At 38.4% G+C, this 19,500-nt stretch overlaps 1 protein-coding gene across 1 annotated transcript in view; it reads right to left on the reverse strand.

The window, feature by feature from the left end:
- Positions 1–11,476: 11,476 nt before the first annotated feature.
- The window catches only part of Samd5 (sterile alpha motif domain containing 5), a 55,717-nt gene continuing 47,693 nt past the window's right edge, over positions 11,477–19,500 (reverse strand). The window contains exon 2 of the mRNA XM_005321352.5: positions 11,477–16,247. Coding sequence (XP_005321409.1) covers positions 16,185–16,247 — 63 coding nt within the window. The 3' untranslated portion in view covers positions 11,477–16,184. The remainder of the gene's footprint in view (positions 16,248–19,500) is intronic.

Genomic DNA, 19,500 nt, shown 5'->3' on the forward strand with positions numbered 1-19,500 from the left:
ATGGGGATATTTGTATTAACTGCATTCAAATGCAAAAGTCACTTGAGAAATCTTGCATATGACACTGGTTTTGGCAAAGCCAGCATGCAGACAGGACCTTGCTCATCAGCCACTTACTGAGCCTATCTGTGCACCCACAGTCATCCCCATCCTATCCACCTTAACCTGAAAGCCATCCCTCTCTCTGCCCATGGTTGCTGTCTATTCTCTGGACCACCCTCCTCTCTCTCAGGGGCTGGCATCAGACTCTTCCTGTCATAAACAGATGAGCATGGACTTGCGTTCTGATATTCCTTCTTGAGTCAAAGAGAAAGTCTTAGCTGGCATTGAATCGCCCTCCCCTCCATTCCTCTTGAAGTAGCTCAGTGGTGGCAGATGCCAGGTCTATTTTTCCCTGGCACAGACAACCGTGCCTGCCACAGAGTAAGGATTCCACACACACTTGTCACATGGGAAAATACTGGGCCTGTGAATGCTATCCGTCATAACTGCAAGAAAGCTTAGAAATACCCATAAAAAAAAAACCCTTTCCTTCTAAATATACTAAGTAAGACTCAAAAGCAAGCACACTGTACCAGATGCACCTTCCCTTCTCTTCACCCACATCCTTAGCTCCAGCAGCCAGCCAATCCCCTTTCTCCTGCAGAGCCCTCCCTTTATGCCTTTGCTCCTGGAGCTGGCTGGGTCCTCCTTCCCTCACTCTACTCCCCTGCCCCAATAACCTAAATCCTACCCACCGTGTCTTCTAAGACTGCTCATCTCAATTACTCGCGCGTCCCTTTTCTTCCCAGCACACTGGAGGAATGTGACACTAGTGCCACTCTATTGGGATGAAGACTGCTTCTCTGAACCTCTGTCTCTTGCTGCATGTGGTACATCCTTTGTTCGTTCCTTGCGTTCTCTCGGAACCCACTACAGTTATAGCAGGGGACACTGATCAATAAATTCTTCTCAAACTGTATTGCTTAGGCAGGATGTTTCTGGATCTCGATTCATTAAAGAGTTCTAACAGCATATCTGTCAAACATGAAAATGATGACAGCAGACATTTATTGGGCACTTACTATATACATATAACTGAGTAAACAGCTCTTGTAGTTCTAAAATAGGGGAGGTAACTTGCCCAAGACCATATGGATTTAGGTGTCAGAAAGGAATTCAACCCATGTCTAATTCTTCTTTCCATTGATGCATTGAGTTTTGTCATTGGTAACAAATGTGGATTAGTTTTTTTTTTCACTTTGTATTTGTTACTCTTGATACTATATATAAAATATGAAAAACTCTTATCCACATGTACAACCTCTGCCATATATTCTCTTATGATTACTCACTCCCAGTTATTTTGGAACCCTTCTAGTAACACAGGCTAAAACCTATTCATATTTATAATTTTATCATTCTCCATGCCTACTATGACCAACTCAACCATCCAAGAGAAAGTTACACTATTTATTTTTCTAAAAGTAGATGTTTCATAATTATGTTTGAATCAAAGAATAAATATATTCTCACAAAAAAAATGCCTCTAGCTAGGTACTGATTTAGCTGTGTAAAAGAGGAAAACAAAAAATAAATAAATAAAATCTTTTATTGTAAAGATATATTCTCATGGAATTTTTATAACTGGTGTGATTTAAAATCTCCCTTATCATCTATAAATGTGAGCACAGAGAAGCAGTACCCAGCGCAGGTTAACTATCGTCACATAAGAGCACTCTCTTTCAAGGAGGTGGGAGTGGAAACAGGTATATTTAATTACTCAACGTTATTTAATGTTTATGAACCCAGGTAAATTATGTATAAAATGTATACATCGTATATATGTGTGTGTATATATATGAGATATGTAAATAAATGAGTTATATATAAAACACACCCAAACATTCCACTAGCATAACTAAGCAGGTATGGTATGAAAATAAACCTTAAGCAACTGATAATTAGAGTTTAAAAAATTCTAAAACAAGACTCAATAAACTTACCCAGGCAAGTGAAGCCTCTCCTCTGACATTTAGTATGCTGAAGGCATAGCTCACTACATGCATGAATACATAAAATGTCGGCCTTTTCTTCCTATTATTCTCTTTGCCATATATAAATTCACAAAGTCAGCTTTGTTACTGTGTTTCAACTTCTCTCCATTGTGTGGCACAGTAAGAAGTTTTGCCTGTTTCCTAAAATTGTGTTTAACAGATCTATTATTTTAATAAATTGGACCTTTATAATAGTATACTTGAGGCTAGACTATAACTTTCATCAGCTTATTTTTGTCCAGTTATTGGTTGGGATTACACTGTGTGTGTGGTTTGTGTGATGAATATACTACACACTAGCTTTCCAAATATATTTGGGCGTTACATGCTTTTACAAAAACTCAATCACCAAAAACACATACAACTTGGCTATTTTCCTCACTGAAAATGGCTACTTTGGTTTGTATCAATGGTGTCTCTGGGGATTTTAAATATAAGCATAGCCTTAATTTTTCATTCAAAAATCACTGTTTTTTGCCAGTGCTCTCCTTACACCTCCCAAACCAGGAAATGTGCCAAGATTTTTAGAAAGTATGCTTTACTTATTCTTCCAATGTACTTGGAAGAAGATTAAAGCATGGAAAAATAAAAGCAGATGAATAGGATTTGTGGGCTAAAAGAGATACATTCGATTTATTCAGTTGTCAGTTCCAAGAAAGAAAAAGGAAACAAGAAAGGAAAGAAAGAATGAGGGAAGGAAGCCGGCAGGCGGGTGGACAGGCTTTAAAAGTTGAGGAAACAATAGCAGTATTTCTCAAAACTATGACTTAATTAATTATACTTACCAAATGAATGAAGTAACTTCTTTTTAAACATGTATATAAACATGACTCTGCTTTGCTGGGCATAATGGGGCATGCCTGGAAGTAATGGCAGCAACTCCAGAGGCTGAGGCAGGAGGATCTCAAGTTTGAGGCCAGCCTCCCCAATTTAGCCAAACCCTGTCTCAAAATAAAAGACTAAGGGCTGAGGGTGTGGCTCAGGGCTAAAGTGCCTCTGGGTTCAATCCCCATCACCTCAAAATATCACTCTGTTTTATATTTTGTGAAGGCGTTAAAACAATTTTCTAAAAGGAATATTTCTAATGCAGACATTGAGATTGTATAAAGATAAGACCTACTGGAAACCCTAGTTTATTGTATAACCCATGGATAGTTATCAAATCATAAAAGTTCAGAGGATGTTAGGCTGCCTCCTTCAAAACTGCTGGGGGAAATCCACTTAGTGGCTCTGAGAACAAATTCCTTCGATTTAGGGATCATGGAGAATATTCAGGTAGGAGACGATCTCAGATTGATATTAACCTGCCTGCTGATTTTTCTAATTAAAAAAAAAGGGGATGAGTGATCACTTATGACAAAACAGGGAAAATCAAATTAGGAATAGAAAATTATTTTTATTTGGGTTTAAAAATTCTAAAAAGCTTGGGCTGGGCTGGGTTTGTGGCTCAGTGGTGGAGTGCTTGCCTAGCATGTGTGAGGCACTGGGTTCAATTCTCAGCACCACATATAAAAAATAAAATAAAGGTCCATTGTCAGCAAAAAAAAAAAAAGTTTTTAATTCTAAAAAGCTTATTTTCCTCTCCAAATCCATAAAGTAATTTCAAATGGCAATTTAATTCTCCTTAGGGAATGGTGGAAGGAGGACACAATTAAAAATCAAAGTAATAAAATTAATTTCCATTTCAATCACCAAATCAGCCCAGTGCGGTTCATGTACACACTCAGTACCGTAGTTTCCTCACGTGTCACAGCAATGACCTCACTGGGTTGTTAGAAGAATTCACTGAAATTTGTACATAGGTTGCTCCAACTAGTGAAAGTACTTGATGTTTCTTTGTTAAAAAGGACCACACAGCGGTAGAACAGTTCAGTACCTTTCTCCATGGTCCCAAAGCCCCACCCTCTGTCCACTGCAACACACATCCTCTGAGCGCAAGGAATGGAAGCCTAAATGTACCCGATATTCAAGAACTTAGAAATAGTTCAACAGACTTCTAAGATTTAAAGGCCAAACTGTAAATTCTGAGCAGTCACTTGGAATCCTCATGGGAACATATAGTACTTCTCATCCTGAACCAGTAGTGAGAACATTCCTGCACCAAACAGTGGGCATATGTATTGGTAGTATAAGAGGTCATCCCATAATTAGGCATCATTATTAATAATAAAAATATCCACTTACAAGCTAATATCATTCCATGGGTGAAGGTGCTAAATTCTATAAAGTAATATTTAAATCGTTGTTTAAAGACTTTCCATGAACCAGGGATCTCCATAAAATACAGAACAATGGCAGCAAGCCAAAAATAACCCATATATCTTATATGTCTATGGGGTAAATCATATTAGAGACCACTAGAGAATAATATTAGCACAGACTCAACTACCAAAAAGCTCAAAATAAATTTTTATTCTGAGTCCAAGACAGTTACACCAAAATGACTAATATGTCATTATCGACACAGTCAGGGACTGTAGATAAAATGAAATGGGTCATCAAAATTTCCTTGTAACTTGATAGACAAGCATATTTCATTGGTTCCAAGGCCAGCATTTGCACATTTAAACACGTGTGAAACCAGGATGGAGAACGATAACTAGAGAGCTACGGTGACCCAGCTTCCACCCTGTGCACAAGTGGAAACGTGGCTGCAGGCTAGTGGCACAACTAGAGAGCTGCAAGCTTGGGACACTTCAACCAAAGCAGCATTTCGTGGCCATGGGAAGAATGAATTGCTGCAAATAACTATGAGTAAGACCAAGAGAGTTCCAGCATCTAAACTCACAGAAGGGTGTGAGTGTGGAGAAAATCCAGACAGTCTCACAACTGTATCAACGACACTCCTGCTGGCCAGAACACCTTTGAGGTCCCCGGTCCACAGAGGTACATGAGTCAAAAAGTGGTCCAGAGAAGTCTATGTGCAAATGTGCAAAACTGTTATAGAGTCAACTTGCATTTACTTAGCTTTATTTTTATGTATGAGTGACAGATCATAAACATCCACTTATAAGTCTCAGAGGGTTCTGTTAATATGTTGAAAATAAAAAAAGTACTGTGGACTTTTTATATAGTGGAACTGATGGCATCCTTCTTTCTTTGTGCTACTTAATGATGATCTTTCACTTGACCTCATCTTAGACTTGATGAAATGCAATATATCAGACACTGACTACTATGGTTTGAATGTGTCCCCTCGAAAATCCAGGTGTTGCCAATGTGATAGTGTTAAGAGGTGGGGCCCTAGAGAGGTGACTATCCATAAGGCTTCTTCCTTGTGAGTAGGATTAAGATCCTTACTAAAGAGCAGCTGTTGGTCTGTTACCCTCTGCCTTCAGCTAGGTGAGGACACAGAGAACTCTCTCTGGGGGACATTGTCCTCACTAGAGAACTGAATCTGACAGTTCTTTGATCTTGAACTTCCCAGCATCCCGAACTGTGAGAAATAAATTTCTCTTCCTTTTATCCAGTCTCAGATTTTCTGTTGTAGGAGCACAAACTACACAAAGTCAAAAACTAGTGTGGAGACTAGGGGGTTGCTATAGCAAATACCTACCGATATGCAAGCCGCTTTGGCACTGGGTACTCGGTAGAGCTAGAGCAGCTTTAAAGTGAATGTTGGGTTTGCCTCTGTTACCAAGAAGGGAGCATGGAGGGTGTTTCTGGTGAGGATGCAGGAGATAAGGAGAGCCTCAGTCTCACCCGAGATTGACTAAGTGTTTCCGAGTAGAAAGCTGCTAGAAACATGGAGAGACAGGAGGCTGTTCTGATGAGGTGTCGTGTAGAAATGAAGAACAAGGCACTGGTGATGGGAGGAAAGGGCATCCTGTTCTAGTGTCTTTCTTTCTTCTCGTGCTGGGGATAGAACCTGTGACTTCACACATGCTAAACATGCGCTACACCAGTGAGCTACACCCCCAAGTCCTCTTCTTATTTTAAAGTGGTAAGAATTCCAGCTGCCTTATGTTCTTCTAGGACTTTCAGGAAGGCACAACTTAAGAATGACGAATGAGACCATCTGACTGAAGAAATCACAAGGCAGCAAAGTGCTGAAGCTGCACAGCTTCTTTTAACTGCTTATAGCAACATGCAAGAAAACAGACGTGATTTAAAGACAGAATTCATAATTGAAAGGAAGTAGAACATAAAGATTTGGAAAATTCTCAGCCTGGCCATATAAAGAGTAAAAAAAAAAAAAACGTTTAGGAGGGAAAATCAAGGGTGCAGAGATTAATAAGATAGTGTGAAGCCAGGTCCTATTTATCAAGACCATGGCAGAACGATTATGAAGGCATTTCAAAGATCTTCAAGGCTGATACATCCATCCTACACCCAGAATACCAGAGTCTTGAGAGCAGAATAAATTTGGGGGAGACATTCACAGGATATCAATGCTTGCTACCCAATGCCACCTCAAGATGCTGCTCCCCACATTCCAGCACAGGAGTCGGTAGCTACCCCAGCTGTGGCAGGAACTTGGGTTCAACTGGGGCCAGCATTCTGCAAGCACATGCAGCAAGCCTTGCTGGTATCCACATGGTGGATACTGCAGGCAGGGATGGGCTGTGGAGACCCTGCTACCACCACCCTGATTTCAAAAAAATACCACCTTGGGGCCCAGGCAGAGACCTAGGAAAGGACATGCTGCTCTAGGGCAAGGTTTAGGGAACTCTTGGACAGGTATGACCCCCAGAATGCAAAGCCAGACTGTAAGAGCCTCAGGCTTCTGCCTCCAGCCCATGAGAACTGTGGCTTAAAGACAGTGGGGTCGTCTGAACCTTGAAGACCAACTCCTGGATTGGTGTGTTCAGATGGTGGGACATGGAATAAGGAAGATTATTCTGGAGCCTTAAGATTCGATGTTTGCATTGTTGCGTTTTGGCCTTGCTTTGTGACTCCTTCCTTCTTTCTTATTGCTCCTTTTGGAATGGGAATGTCCACCCTATGCCTGCCGCAGCATTGTACTTAGGAAGCATATAACTTGTTTGATTGCACAGGTTCAGAGCTGCAGAGCAATTGGCCTCAAGATGAAATGCATCTTTGAGTCTCACCCACATCTGACGAAGATGATGGATGAGACTGTGGACTTAAACTTTTGAGTTCACGCTGAAACAAGTCAGCATCTTGGATAGGGGCTTCTGGGATGGAGTGACGACATTTTGCATGGAAAGAAGACACAAATTTTGAGAAGCCAAGAGCAGAATGCAATGGTTTGGATGTATCCCCTCCCAAGCTAAGATGTTATCCGTGGTTTAGTATTAAGAGATGAGGCCTTTAAGACGTGACTGGGTCACAGGAGTTGCTCCCTTGTGAATGAGACTAAGGCCCTTAAATGAGGCTTCATACAGCACTTGATCTTTCCAATTCTGCCTATGCCACGTAAGGCCACAGCATTCTTTCCCCCAGCGTATGAAGCCCTCATCAGAAAACAAAACCAGCCAGTACCCTGCTAGAACTTCCCATCCATCAGAACTATAAGAAAATAATTTGGTTTTTTATAAATTGCTCTCTGGTGTTCATAGTAATGCAAAATGGACCAAAACAACATTTTTAGCTGGTGTCCTGATCCCCAGAGCATCCCCTCTTTTTACAGTAATTTGTCAGTCTTATTGCTTGATATATGGTCCTTATATTTGATACTTTATTACATTTGGCTCTTAGAAGACATAAAGGTTAAGAGGATAGGCTTAAAGTGAAACTGCTGAGCCTTAAATTTCCACTTACTTGGTCATTGGTTCTATGACCTTGGGCAAATTAACAAAATCATTTCATAAGGTTGTTGTGAAGATTAAGTGAACTAATACATGTAAAGTGCTTTGAGTAGTCCTGACATATATTAAATGCTCTTTTAAAAGTGCTGGTCACTGTATTTTTAATGTTGCTTCGTAGTTGATTCAGGAATGCAAGCTTTTTCACTAACATATCTTGAAAACAATTTTCATTCATGAGTCACGAATCTCTTTTCCCACCCCTTCCACTACCACCTAGCTGATGTAGTAAAGCACATCACAGTGAACCTCACCACTATGTACATCACATGACACTAGTTTTAAAAAGAAAAAAAAAACTATATGAAAATAGCAGAAAGATCAATAGAGTAGAGGGAAGGGAACTGGGTGGGAGGAAGGGAGGGGAGGGGAAATTCTGGGGACTGAATTAGAGCAAATTATATGTTTTTATAATTATGCCATAATATATTCTATTGCCATTTATAAACAAAAAGAACAAATTTTTTTAATTAAAAAAAAGAACTTATGTTCCTCACACATAAGGCCTTCTATCAGTTATCACACCTGGTATTTTAAGAGGTGGTATTTACCTCATTTTCCAGGTGATAGAGCAGATGGGAAAGGGTTTAATAGTTTGCATAAGTCACAGCCAAGCATGGGAAGCTGGGATTTGTATCCAGAATTTTGTGACCCTAAAGCTGAAATGTTTCTCCCTCCCTTCCACAAACTCCATGCACATCAGAAAAAGAACAGAGACACAGTTTGCGATCACCACAGAGCTACAGGCCCCTCTTTAGGTCAAGGGACTCTACCTCTCAGCAGCTTATTGGGACTCAAGCTCACATCTGAACAACCCTGGACCGTTCCTAACTACTCCACTCTTTTTTGCCTTCCTACTGGTAAAAGATAGAAACAACTTTAGGGAAGGTTTCTTTTGTTCTTATTTCCAAGAACAAAAATCATGGGTCCCAAATTCATATCTGCAAGGGGGTGTGTGTGAAAATGCTGGGAAGGAAGTTCGCAGTGTGAAGAATCAACTCTGAAAATGTCTCTACAGTTTATCTAGCAGCATACCATATGCTAACATGTATGTGATAAAGAATTAAGGGGTTTGATTAGCTCTAATTGCAGGGATAGGCTGGTACTTATTAGTTTTAATTTGCAGGAATAGATGCCAATCCTCTCACAATTCAGACTAGGAAAAAATGATGGAAAGAAAACCTTAATTCAAATAGTGTGTCATGTTAGTCTAAGCACATGCCCTTGCAAACCACAGTGTTTAATACATTCCTGCAAAAGGAGACCTCATTGAATATATAAAATTTTACTTGAGAAATTATACAAAACAAGAATGTCAGAAGACCCAAGTAAAAGCAAAACCATGCCCCAAGGTAAACTTCTAATAAAGAAGAACTTTTGTTTCCCAGAGTTGAGGGTGGAAGGCATTGCTATCCTACAGACATAAAGCCACAGCATTCCTCCACCATCCCTCAAAATAGGCAATGCCTGGTAGAACCAGCTCAGACAACCTCAGGATTCAGTTTCCTTAGGCATGGGTGAAAGCTCACTTGGTCCTTCATTCACTCAACAATATTATGGAACACCTACAAGGTGACAAACACATACTAGTAACTGAGGAAGCACCTAGTGGGGACAATCAGATGTGCTCACAGCCTGGTGGAAACCAGCAAAAAAACAAGCAGAGTAAGTCATTTAGTGACTTCCTTCTAAAGAACGTGAGGTTATTCAGATACCATCTGTTTCTCAGACCTTCCGCAGGGCGTGTTTGGCAATCCTGCTCCCTGAGCACTTTTACAGATGGGTGACCGAAGGTGTAAAAGGAAGTGTCTTAGACAGCTCTACTCCCTAGGAAAACCAAGACCGGATTCAGGGCTTCTGATTTATAGGCAAAGATCTGAAATAAAACTAAATGTATATATTCTTCACTCAAAACGTCTACTTTTGTGAACTCTCTTATGTAGATTAACTTCCAAAATGAAGTTGGAGTTACACTGATTGAGCTAAAAGGGATGTCAAAGAATACACAATGAATATATACAGTTCATGATCTGTGCTTATTTTTCAACCAAGAAACAGATGAGACTCCACAGACATCCTGTTATTGGTACACGAAGGTATTTTAAAGTAGAGTAGCTAGCCAAAAAAGTGTCCATGGTTACATGAATGCATTCTGTCCTCAGAGTAACTCTGGTAGGGCTGGGGCTAAGTTTTTCACTTGCAATTGTTCAAGACTTCTCTTTTAAATTAAAAACCTTTAGTGGGGCAGCAGATGGCCCAGAAATGGGCCTAGAAGTTTTCATTATCCAGATTCAGATGAAAGACATTTTTAAAGCTGCCTTATGTGAAGTGACTTTATTAATGATAAAGACCATCTTATTCTTCAACATTTATTTGTGAGCTTTACTGCTGCATTTCCCTTTCTCTTTTTTTAAATGTTTTTGTTGTTATTGTTGTTGTTGTTGTTGTTGGACACAGTACCTTTATTTTATTTATTTTTATGTGGTGCTGAGGATCAAACCCAGGGCCTTGCACATGCTAGGTGAGTGCTCTCCACTGAACCACAACCCCGCATTTCCCTATTTCTAAAAATAAAAAAAATAAAAAGATATTTTTTGTGCGACTCACCAATATCATGTACTATGAGATCAAAGAAGACATGAAGAAAGAGGGAAGATCAGGGTTCTGTACCCTGGTGCTGGCCCCTGCAGAAAATCAGAGTTTCATGGAGGTTTGATTTGTGAATGTGTCAAGGCTATGACTTAAAACCACAGATCTAAGTTCAAACTAAGTCCAATCTAGAAAGATGGGTCTTTTTTAAAGAAGCCATGGAACCCTTTAGGTATACTTTCTAAGATCTATGTTGGACAAAAAATCAGTAGCAAAGGATCTGGGAAAACTTCTTGTCTGCCACCAACCTGGTGTGTCATATGAGATGTCACAAACTCCTATTTTTTTTAGTGTTTGAACTGTGCAGTTTCTGAATCTGATGTGGTGAATCTTGAGGTCTTTTTTCATTTCCACAATTTAAATTTTTACATCTTTCTCACTTTAAATATATTTTTCTTCTCATATTCAGTGGGAATAATAAGAGTCATTGATAACCATCAAGACCCAGCACATCATGACATTTATATATAACCCAAAGCACTGTTGAAAACTTCTTCAGATAAATGTCTTTGGGCTAGTTAGTATGCTGATCAAGTACAATCATTATTCCATTTTTTCAAGGCTCTCAAACCAGAATGCAGTTATGTTGATATCTGAATCCAAGACTGGTTTTAACCACTGCTGAGATACTGCTTATCTGTTCAGCTGATGCGGAATCTGTGCTGCAGAAGCCACAGCAGAATCACATGATCACACACAAGCTCCTCCTACCACTCGATATACCCCACTACCCCACCTCCCACTGTCTGAGCCACTGACGGCAGAAAATCACACAAGAGAAGGCCACAGGAAGCACACACAACAGGACAAAAGCATCCCAATATGTATGATGGTCTTATCTGAATTCTGCATGCAGTGTGTGGAGACTTGCATTTTCCTTTCTTTCCAGTTAGAGCTCTGATTTCCCATGCTGACCATAATACTGTAATACCATGAACATTTATACATTGTCAATTTAAATGATGCAAAAACGATCACATTCATCAAAATGCAGAATGATCACAAAAGAGGCCAAGGCAGAACTGCTGTGCAGCCATAACATTTATTGAAAAGTAGACATATGTTTGCAAATGACAGAGCTGTGCGGGTTACATTACATGGTTCATAACGACGTTCCAATTAGGCTTCTCATGGAGTCTTCACATATAGCCCTTTAAAAAAATGTAACTGAAAAGGGGAAGAAAAAAAGTGTGTTTACAAAACCAAATGGTAGCTTTCAATTAGAACAAATCTGTGCTTGGCTATTTAGATATACACAAGTTGATTGTTCCGGCCCCGCAGATACTTCTGTATAGCCAGAACTTTTCAATGAATAATGGCTTTAGTAACCCAAACTGCATCTCAGAATATTCTTAAGCTTAGGAAACAGGGCCACAACTGTGATAAACAGGAAAACGTCTGACATTTGTCTCCCTCAATATACCAGTTTGTCCTTGAGATTGTCCACACAGCATTTCATTTGTAGAATAATAAGGAAAATTCATCTAAAAAAGGGCAGGATACTGAATATAATCTATAGAAAACATTTCCCATATTAATGTTTAAAATTTGCCTTATTTCCTTTTGGTACAGTGGAACAAATTCTGGGGGCAGAACTATAAAACAAAAACCAACCACCAGTTCTCAATGTGGAGATTTTAACTACTTGTTTTCCTCTAAAAAGGTATCTTGTAACAAAAATAATGAAAAATAAAACATCTCTAGAATTTAAACTATTTAAACATCACTTTCCTGTTTTACTTTCATTCAATAAGTAAAAAAAGAAAGTAGGGCTGTTCATTTTTCTAAACTACATCTTTTCCCCTTTTGCCTTTTATGGAAACATCCAAAAGAGTGATATAGAAATATTTCTAATCATGGACTAGAAAATTATTTGATTTTATTTTATTAGAGATTAATAAGGTAAAGCTGCAAAGGAGTTTTAAATCAAAGAATCGAATAGTGTAAATGTCTGATGTGGGGATATTGGGAAAGATCAGAATAAAATTTGAAAATTCTAAAATAAGCTTAATTTGATTTGCTCTGAATTTTTTTTTATTTAGTAAAGCATCTATGTGTGAACCTATGCAGTTTTTTTTTCTAAGTTATCATCAGTTAATCTTATTTAAGAATTTTCTGATACCTGGCACTTGGTTGCAATTGAGAATTGGTCATTTAGGATTAGGTTCACACTCATTTCTCACATGTCCCTGGGTAAAATATTCTATTCTTTATCACTTATTTACTTTGAAATTTTGAAATCTTCCAGCTCCCTGGACATATTTTGATACCTCATTATTACATGTAAGGGATTATTTAAGTCAAATATTTTGTCTAAGAACTTTATTATCTTAAATCTCTTTTTGTTCTTCTTCAGTCTCTTATTCAGGGATCCATTTACAGCACTCAGCCTTGTAATAGAAAAATTCAGACATGCCGATCTCAGTCCTCAGACAGGTAGTTCCCAGTCCCTGGTTGAGCTGGTTTCTCTTCCCATAGAGAAGGGTTTGCTGATCCACCATTATCAGCCTTATCTCTTGGCTGGGTGCATCCCAGAAGAAGCTTTGGGGGTGATGCCCATTTGCACTCCTCCTTTATAAACCCCAGTCATAAAATCAGAGGAAACTGGAAACTGCACATCTGCCACTCATTTATTTACACTCCAAATTTTTAAACCTGAAGATGCTACAAGAAACATCGAGGTAATGAAAGCCCTTCACGTGTCTATGTGATTATTTCCCCAGAATTGAAAGTGCTGGCCTTGGTGAATCTGAGGATTGTTTTTTAAACATCATATTCTTTTCATTCAATCACTAAACATTTACTGAACTCCTACCATGAGCAAACACAGTAGTCTTTTTTTCATGTCTCCAAAAAAGAAAGCAAAAGAGATCTTTATGCTGTGGGCTACAGCAGCAGATGAGCATGTCAATTTACACTTGAGTTCTCTACTCAGTTTTAAAGTAATCTGTTCCACAGAAGAGGAAATTACAGAAAGTCAGGAAGGAAAGGGAGTCAGGAGTCGGCACCTATTTCATGCCAATCCTGGACCAAGAGCTACAAGTGGGTATAAGTCGTAGAGGTCTTGAGCCTCTTAAGAACTGTAGGAGGCACTGTATTTATTTCTCCCATTTTATGAACAAGGGAAAAGAAGCTTTAGTAATGTCCTCACCACTCAAGATCCTTTCCCAAGCTACACTACAGCTTATGCTCTTAACAGGTTCATCATGGGAAAACACCATTAGGTAAACTCTAGAATCTGAACTGAGATCTGAGTAACTCCAAAGTGAAAACTCAATGCCTCCTGTGTTCACGTCATAGCAGCAACATGCAGGAGATTTCTCTGGACCGAGAAAATGCCTGAGTTCTCTGAACGGAGAAACTACTTTTGTTGCTACACATCCAGTTTTTCCCAAGATTGTTGGCTCAGCTCTCCCTCTGGTGAGGAAAGAGCCCTTAAAGGTATGTATCCCTATGCCAAGAAATCTTTTATGTGAATAAAATCTTTCATACCCCTCAAATTTTAAGATGAACCGAAAAAAAACAATGTGTTACAATCCTCCAAATTCCTCAATGTGATAAAAACAGTCTGTACTTAAATCTCTCTTGGTGTTATAGAAAATATAAATCAAGATTGCCCTTTAGTCTTGATAATATATTTTCTCCTTAGTGAATTGCTACTTCCTTTACACTCAAAACTCAAAATGATCGTTAGTGTTTAAATAAACTGAATAAAAAACATGAAGAATTCATCTTAAGAATAATCATCTCCAGATACTATTTTTGGTAAGAATAATTCCTTTCTCTTATATTAGACCTCATATTATTTAATGCAAAGAAGGCGTCCCTCAATATTTCTCTTATTATTTAAAAATTTTCTTCCTATAGCTTTAACTAAGAAGTCTTTAAAATCTCTTGGCTATTTCATGGTTCTAAACTGTGACTCTTAATTTAGGTAGAGTATTAAATATTTTCAAATTTCAACAGCAGACTCAGAGAAAGGATTTAACTTTGGCAAAATAATTGAAGTCAGTCATTACTCAAATAAAAAAAAAATCAAACTTGAAATGACCAAGAGCCTTTTTTGACTTGGGTGGTTGTAGGGGACTGCTTCATAATGCCCACAGTGAAAATAATAGACGTTTCAGAAATCAAGTCCTGTGCAGCCACAGTCCAAGAGCTACATGCAAATGCACATCTGTGAAATAAATCTGCCACAGATGCTGCACCTGGAAATGAGGTCTGAAACAGGAAGCCATTTACTATCACAATAAATTATATCAATAATCAATATAGACTCCCCACCCCTTAATTAAACCCAGCTTGAAAATTTTAAAGACTCTACTTCAAAAATTGATGAAAGGCTGACTGGTATATAATCCTTACAAAACCACAGCTAGGTGTAGTTTAAAGGACAACCTACACACACTTTTAGAATATCCTTTTATTTGTACTTAAGAGTGAGACATCCTTTACTTAGTGTCTAAATTAATCTCTAAAAGTAGCTGAACTATTTAGACCTTATATTTTTTTTAAAAAATAGTATTGTGTTAGGAGTGTCCTTGGAGACCTAATCTCTTCTTAATTATCTATCTATTCCTGGGGATCAGTATGCTCCAGGAGATGAACATTAAATCTCTTTTCCTCCAAGAGTTTCCTATTCTTGTCCTATGTTGATGTAAACTTATCTCTCTTGTATACTTCCACACAGTGCAAGAACACGGTACTGCTTAGGGGATCTTGACAGTTCCCAGCCACTACTCTATCTTCTTCCACAGCCTCCTTTTGAATAAGTTTTGGTCCCATCAACAAGCTTGCATTTTCTAAGTAGAAAATAAAACTACCAACACCCAAAGAAAAAAAAATAGGAATCATAAAAACTCCAGCTTCACCTTAATTTCTTCCCTGATCCTCAACCTCCTCTCCTGCAGGGCTGTTCGTGCCCACTGCCTTGTCTCTGTCCCCAGACCCACAGGCCCATGAAGGGAGGTGGGCCAAGACACTGCAATTCAGGGGTCCCCGAAGCAAAACAATTGGCACTTGCTCGATATATGTCAGAGCATGACACTCTTTTTAATCTGAATATCTAACCTCAGCCAGAACAGATTTAAAAAGAGAAGTCATAAGAAATTGTCTTCCCTTGGTTATGTTCCTTAATTCACTTGCTTTACGTCTGTACTTATTAAGTAACTATAAAGCACCTTAAAATAAGAATTCCTTCACCAATATATTCTATATAGAATTATGAAATATCACAACTTAGTGAAAAGAGGGTCCTACAAGAAGTGAAAGAAGGTGTATGTTAACATATCAAATTAAGCCTATTGTTTAAGATTAAAGTTAGAAGTGATATAATTAAAGATTATGATTAGAAACCTACTTTTTGTATTACACTTAAAATAATTTTTACCCAAATGCCTTAACTAACACCATCTATTTTTATGAAGAATTGACAGAATGGAGGGGAAAATCCCAGTGTGTGCATAAGACTGTGTCTCATGCTGGTGTGTTCTTTTAAAAAATGAACTCAGTAATTGATCTGTGATATTTCACTACCTTATTTCTGGCTCTTAAAAGTCAGTTACCCAGTTTCCTAAGTTGATTATTCCAGAATTTTTCCAAGCAAAAAGTTAAGCTGATGAGTATATCCAGGGTCACCATCCATTTCCCTTTTTGAAAGAAGATTCTAAATATGCCCTTTTCCAGTCTTCAGGCACCTCATCAGTCCTCCACGAGTTCTCAAAAATGATATCTAGCGGTTCTGTGACGACTTCGGCCAATTCATTAAGTACTCTAGGATGCCAGCCATGGGGACCTGCGGATTTGAACACATCTGGGTTACTGAAGTTCTCCTTTACCCCTTCTTCCCCTAGTCCATCAGGGATTCCTGCTCCTGTTTTTAAGCCATATTTGTTCCTCTTGGGTTACCAGGTGGACTTTGGGAAAAAAAAAAAAAGCTTTGAGAATCTCTGATTTTTTATGTAGCAAGTTTTTCTTTCAAGATAATAAATGAAGAATGGATTTTATTCTTTTCAAATCTGTTTTTTTATACACCTTTGTTTTATTTATTTATTTTTATATGGTGCTGAGGTTCGAACCCAGGGCCTTGCATGCTCTAGGTGAGTGCTCCACCTCTAAGCCACAACCCCAGCCTAAATCTGTTTTATTTTTAAAAGTCTACTTCTTTTTTTATATAAAAAAGAGTGTATGATTAAAATTTACTTTGTAATTGTTTGCATTCCTACATCACTCAATACTACACGTTGCATCCTTAATAATAAAGTCAACAGTCAACACCCTCCCTGAGCGTAAAGGCTACCCATCTCATGTTCAAGTGCCAAAGGGTACTTATCTATTCAACTTGTATCTGCAAGTGCTAATTCAAAATGCATCGTCTATGATAAGGAAGATTCACAATCATCTTTAATCATTTATATGCATAAACAATAATTTTTTCACACAGGCATTTAAAAAGCATAGCTGTAACACAAGTCAGAAAGAAATTAATAAGGATTTCTGACAAAGCAGGAAGCTAGTAGAATTCATTTGCTGTGTGGTCATCAGCATCAAGGTTCTCGGGTTTATATTACACTAATTATCTGCAAGCTCTGATAGGTGTTGACATTTTAACCCCTTCACTGTCACAATGATCCCCTGAAACTGAAAGACAGCAGCAGATTATTTACTGCCCATCTGTCATAGCCACACCATGTGCTGAGAATCTCTTGACAGATCCAGGATGGACAAAGAACAGAAAGAAAAGGAGAATACAAAGAGAGAAAAAGGATGCCTGAATTTTTCCCAGGATTTTGAGGCTGCTTCAGTGAAACATTTTTTTAAATTGGAAAAGGTGGAATCATTTTTTTTTCTTTTTCCCTCCTAGTCTCTATCTCTCCAATATCACAACAATTTTTTATCTCTTGAGGCTTAACCAATGTCAAAAATAAGTAAATATAAATCAGATGTGGGCTGGGGATGTAGCTCAGTGGTAGAGCACTTGCCTAGAACATGTGAGGCACTGCGTTAGAGTCTTGGCACCACATTAAGAAAAAAAAAGGTATAAGCGTCCATCTACAACTAAAAATATTTTTTTAAAAAATCATACTGCAGAGCTGGGGCTATAGCTCAGTAGAGCTCGAAGGTAGAGCCTCGAAGGTTTGAGACCCTTGATTTGACCCTTAGGACCACATAAAAATAAATGAATAAATAAATAAATGGAGTTATTGTGTCCATTTACAACTTAAAAAATGTTTTTTTTAATCATATTGCAAATATCCTGAAGACTTTTTGTAATACTAGGGATTGAATCCAGGGTTGTGTTACCACTGAGCTACATCCTCAGATCTTTTAATTTACTTATTGTACTTTGGAACAGGGTTTCGCTAAGTTGCTTAGAAGGTCTGACTAAGTTGCCAAGGCTGGCCTCAAACTTGTGATCCTCCTACCTCAGCTTCTCAAGCTGCTGGGTTGATAGGCATGCACCACTGTGCCCGGCCATCATGAAGACTGTTAAAGAACAACTGCACATTTTCTCTAAGGTACAATTTGTTTTAGCACATGCTGTTTTCACCCCTGTTCCAATAGCCACCTGCTGATGGCAACATGTTAACTAATATGTCATTATTAATTAGTTTGGGTGACACCACCAGGCAATCAAGTCTAAATGATAGAAAGTATTACTATCCAGGAAGTGTGTTTCTTTCTCCAGAGAATCAAGTTATTTTCAGGCCTTTTGTGGTTTGTTTATTTTGGCTGTAATTAAAAGAAAATCTAATAACTATTATATTCAAATAGTCATTCTTAAAAAACAATATCCATGACAATTCCTATATTGATATCACTTCCTATCATGATCTATGAAAAAGTTAATGCTAATCTATCTTGATTAGCCAAGTTGTTGGTGTGTTCTAGAGGGAGAGTAGGGGAGTGAGGGAGATCCTCTAGAGAAGGGAAGTCACTTTAATACAAAGAAGTGTACTATAAAGAAGAAAGATGTTTGCTTTTTAATGCTCTAGGAAGTGAAGAAATGAGAACACATTAATGGTGAAAATTATATTTATTATAGAGTATTAGATAATTAGCTATTTATATCAGGGGAAAATACCAAAACAAAAAAAAAAGGAAGAAAAAGAAGAAGCCTTAGGCCACAGAGTTACAAGAAGACTTGGGCTTGGACAGGCAAGGGCCACGGGATTCTGGCCCCATGCACGAAATCAGGAAGATGGCCTCACCTACTGTATGATCCAGGACACACAAAGAGAGAGGAAGTACATTCAGACAGGTTTTCATCTAGCACACATCCACACCTCCACATGCAACTCATCTGGAGATGCTGACCATGAAGTCATTTCACAAATCTAATGACAAGCCAACAGCCTCCACAACCTCTGGTTCCACAAAAACAATCACATTCATCCAACAAGCCCAGCCTTGCAACTTGCTACTTTTCATTCTTTGGAGGAGGTGGTGGGAAGCAGGCAAACAGGATTTCTGCAGTTGGGTCATGGAGAGTTTCAAGATGTGAGAGCAGCCGCAGACAACAGTAATTAACTGCACACGTTGCTTCATGATCATAGGAAACATTAGTAATTCCCTTGTCACGAATACTCATCATACTCTGGTGGCTGATACACACTGTGACATCCCAGAGCCTGGTCCTAATGGATCCCATTTTTCTAGTGGAATAGAAATGAGCAGATTTTTTTAAAAATTCTGACCATCTTGAAGCTCATACAGGCAAACATGCACTCCATGTATTTCATTTTTCTCCCAACTGTTCTGGGATAGTCCTATCATGAAAACCAGGGCTGTCTTCACTCCAAGAAAAAAGGTTGTCTGTTCACATGTGTTTGTCCTCTTCCTTAGTTCCATATGAGACAGGCTTAAAAATCCTGAAAGCAATCACCTCTAATTTCTCAAAGTTCATGAAAGCCAATCATGGGAAGAATAAATTCTATGTTTTATTTTTGGTTCATAATACTCCTGAAGTTTTCCCGTTTTTTTTCTTTTTTTCTTTTTTTAAGACATAGGTCTCAATATGCTTCCCAGGCTGATCTTGAATCCCTGGG

The sequence above is a fragment of the Ictidomys tridecemlineatus genome, chromosome 8, assembly GCF_052094955.1.
Source record: "Ictidomys tridecemlineatus isolate mIctTri1 chromosome 8, mIctTri1.hap1, whole genome shotgun sequence".
Taxonomy (NCBI): domain Eukaryota; kingdom Metazoa; phylum Chordata; class Mammalia; order Rodentia; family Sciuridae; genus Ictidomys; species Ictidomys tridecemlineatus.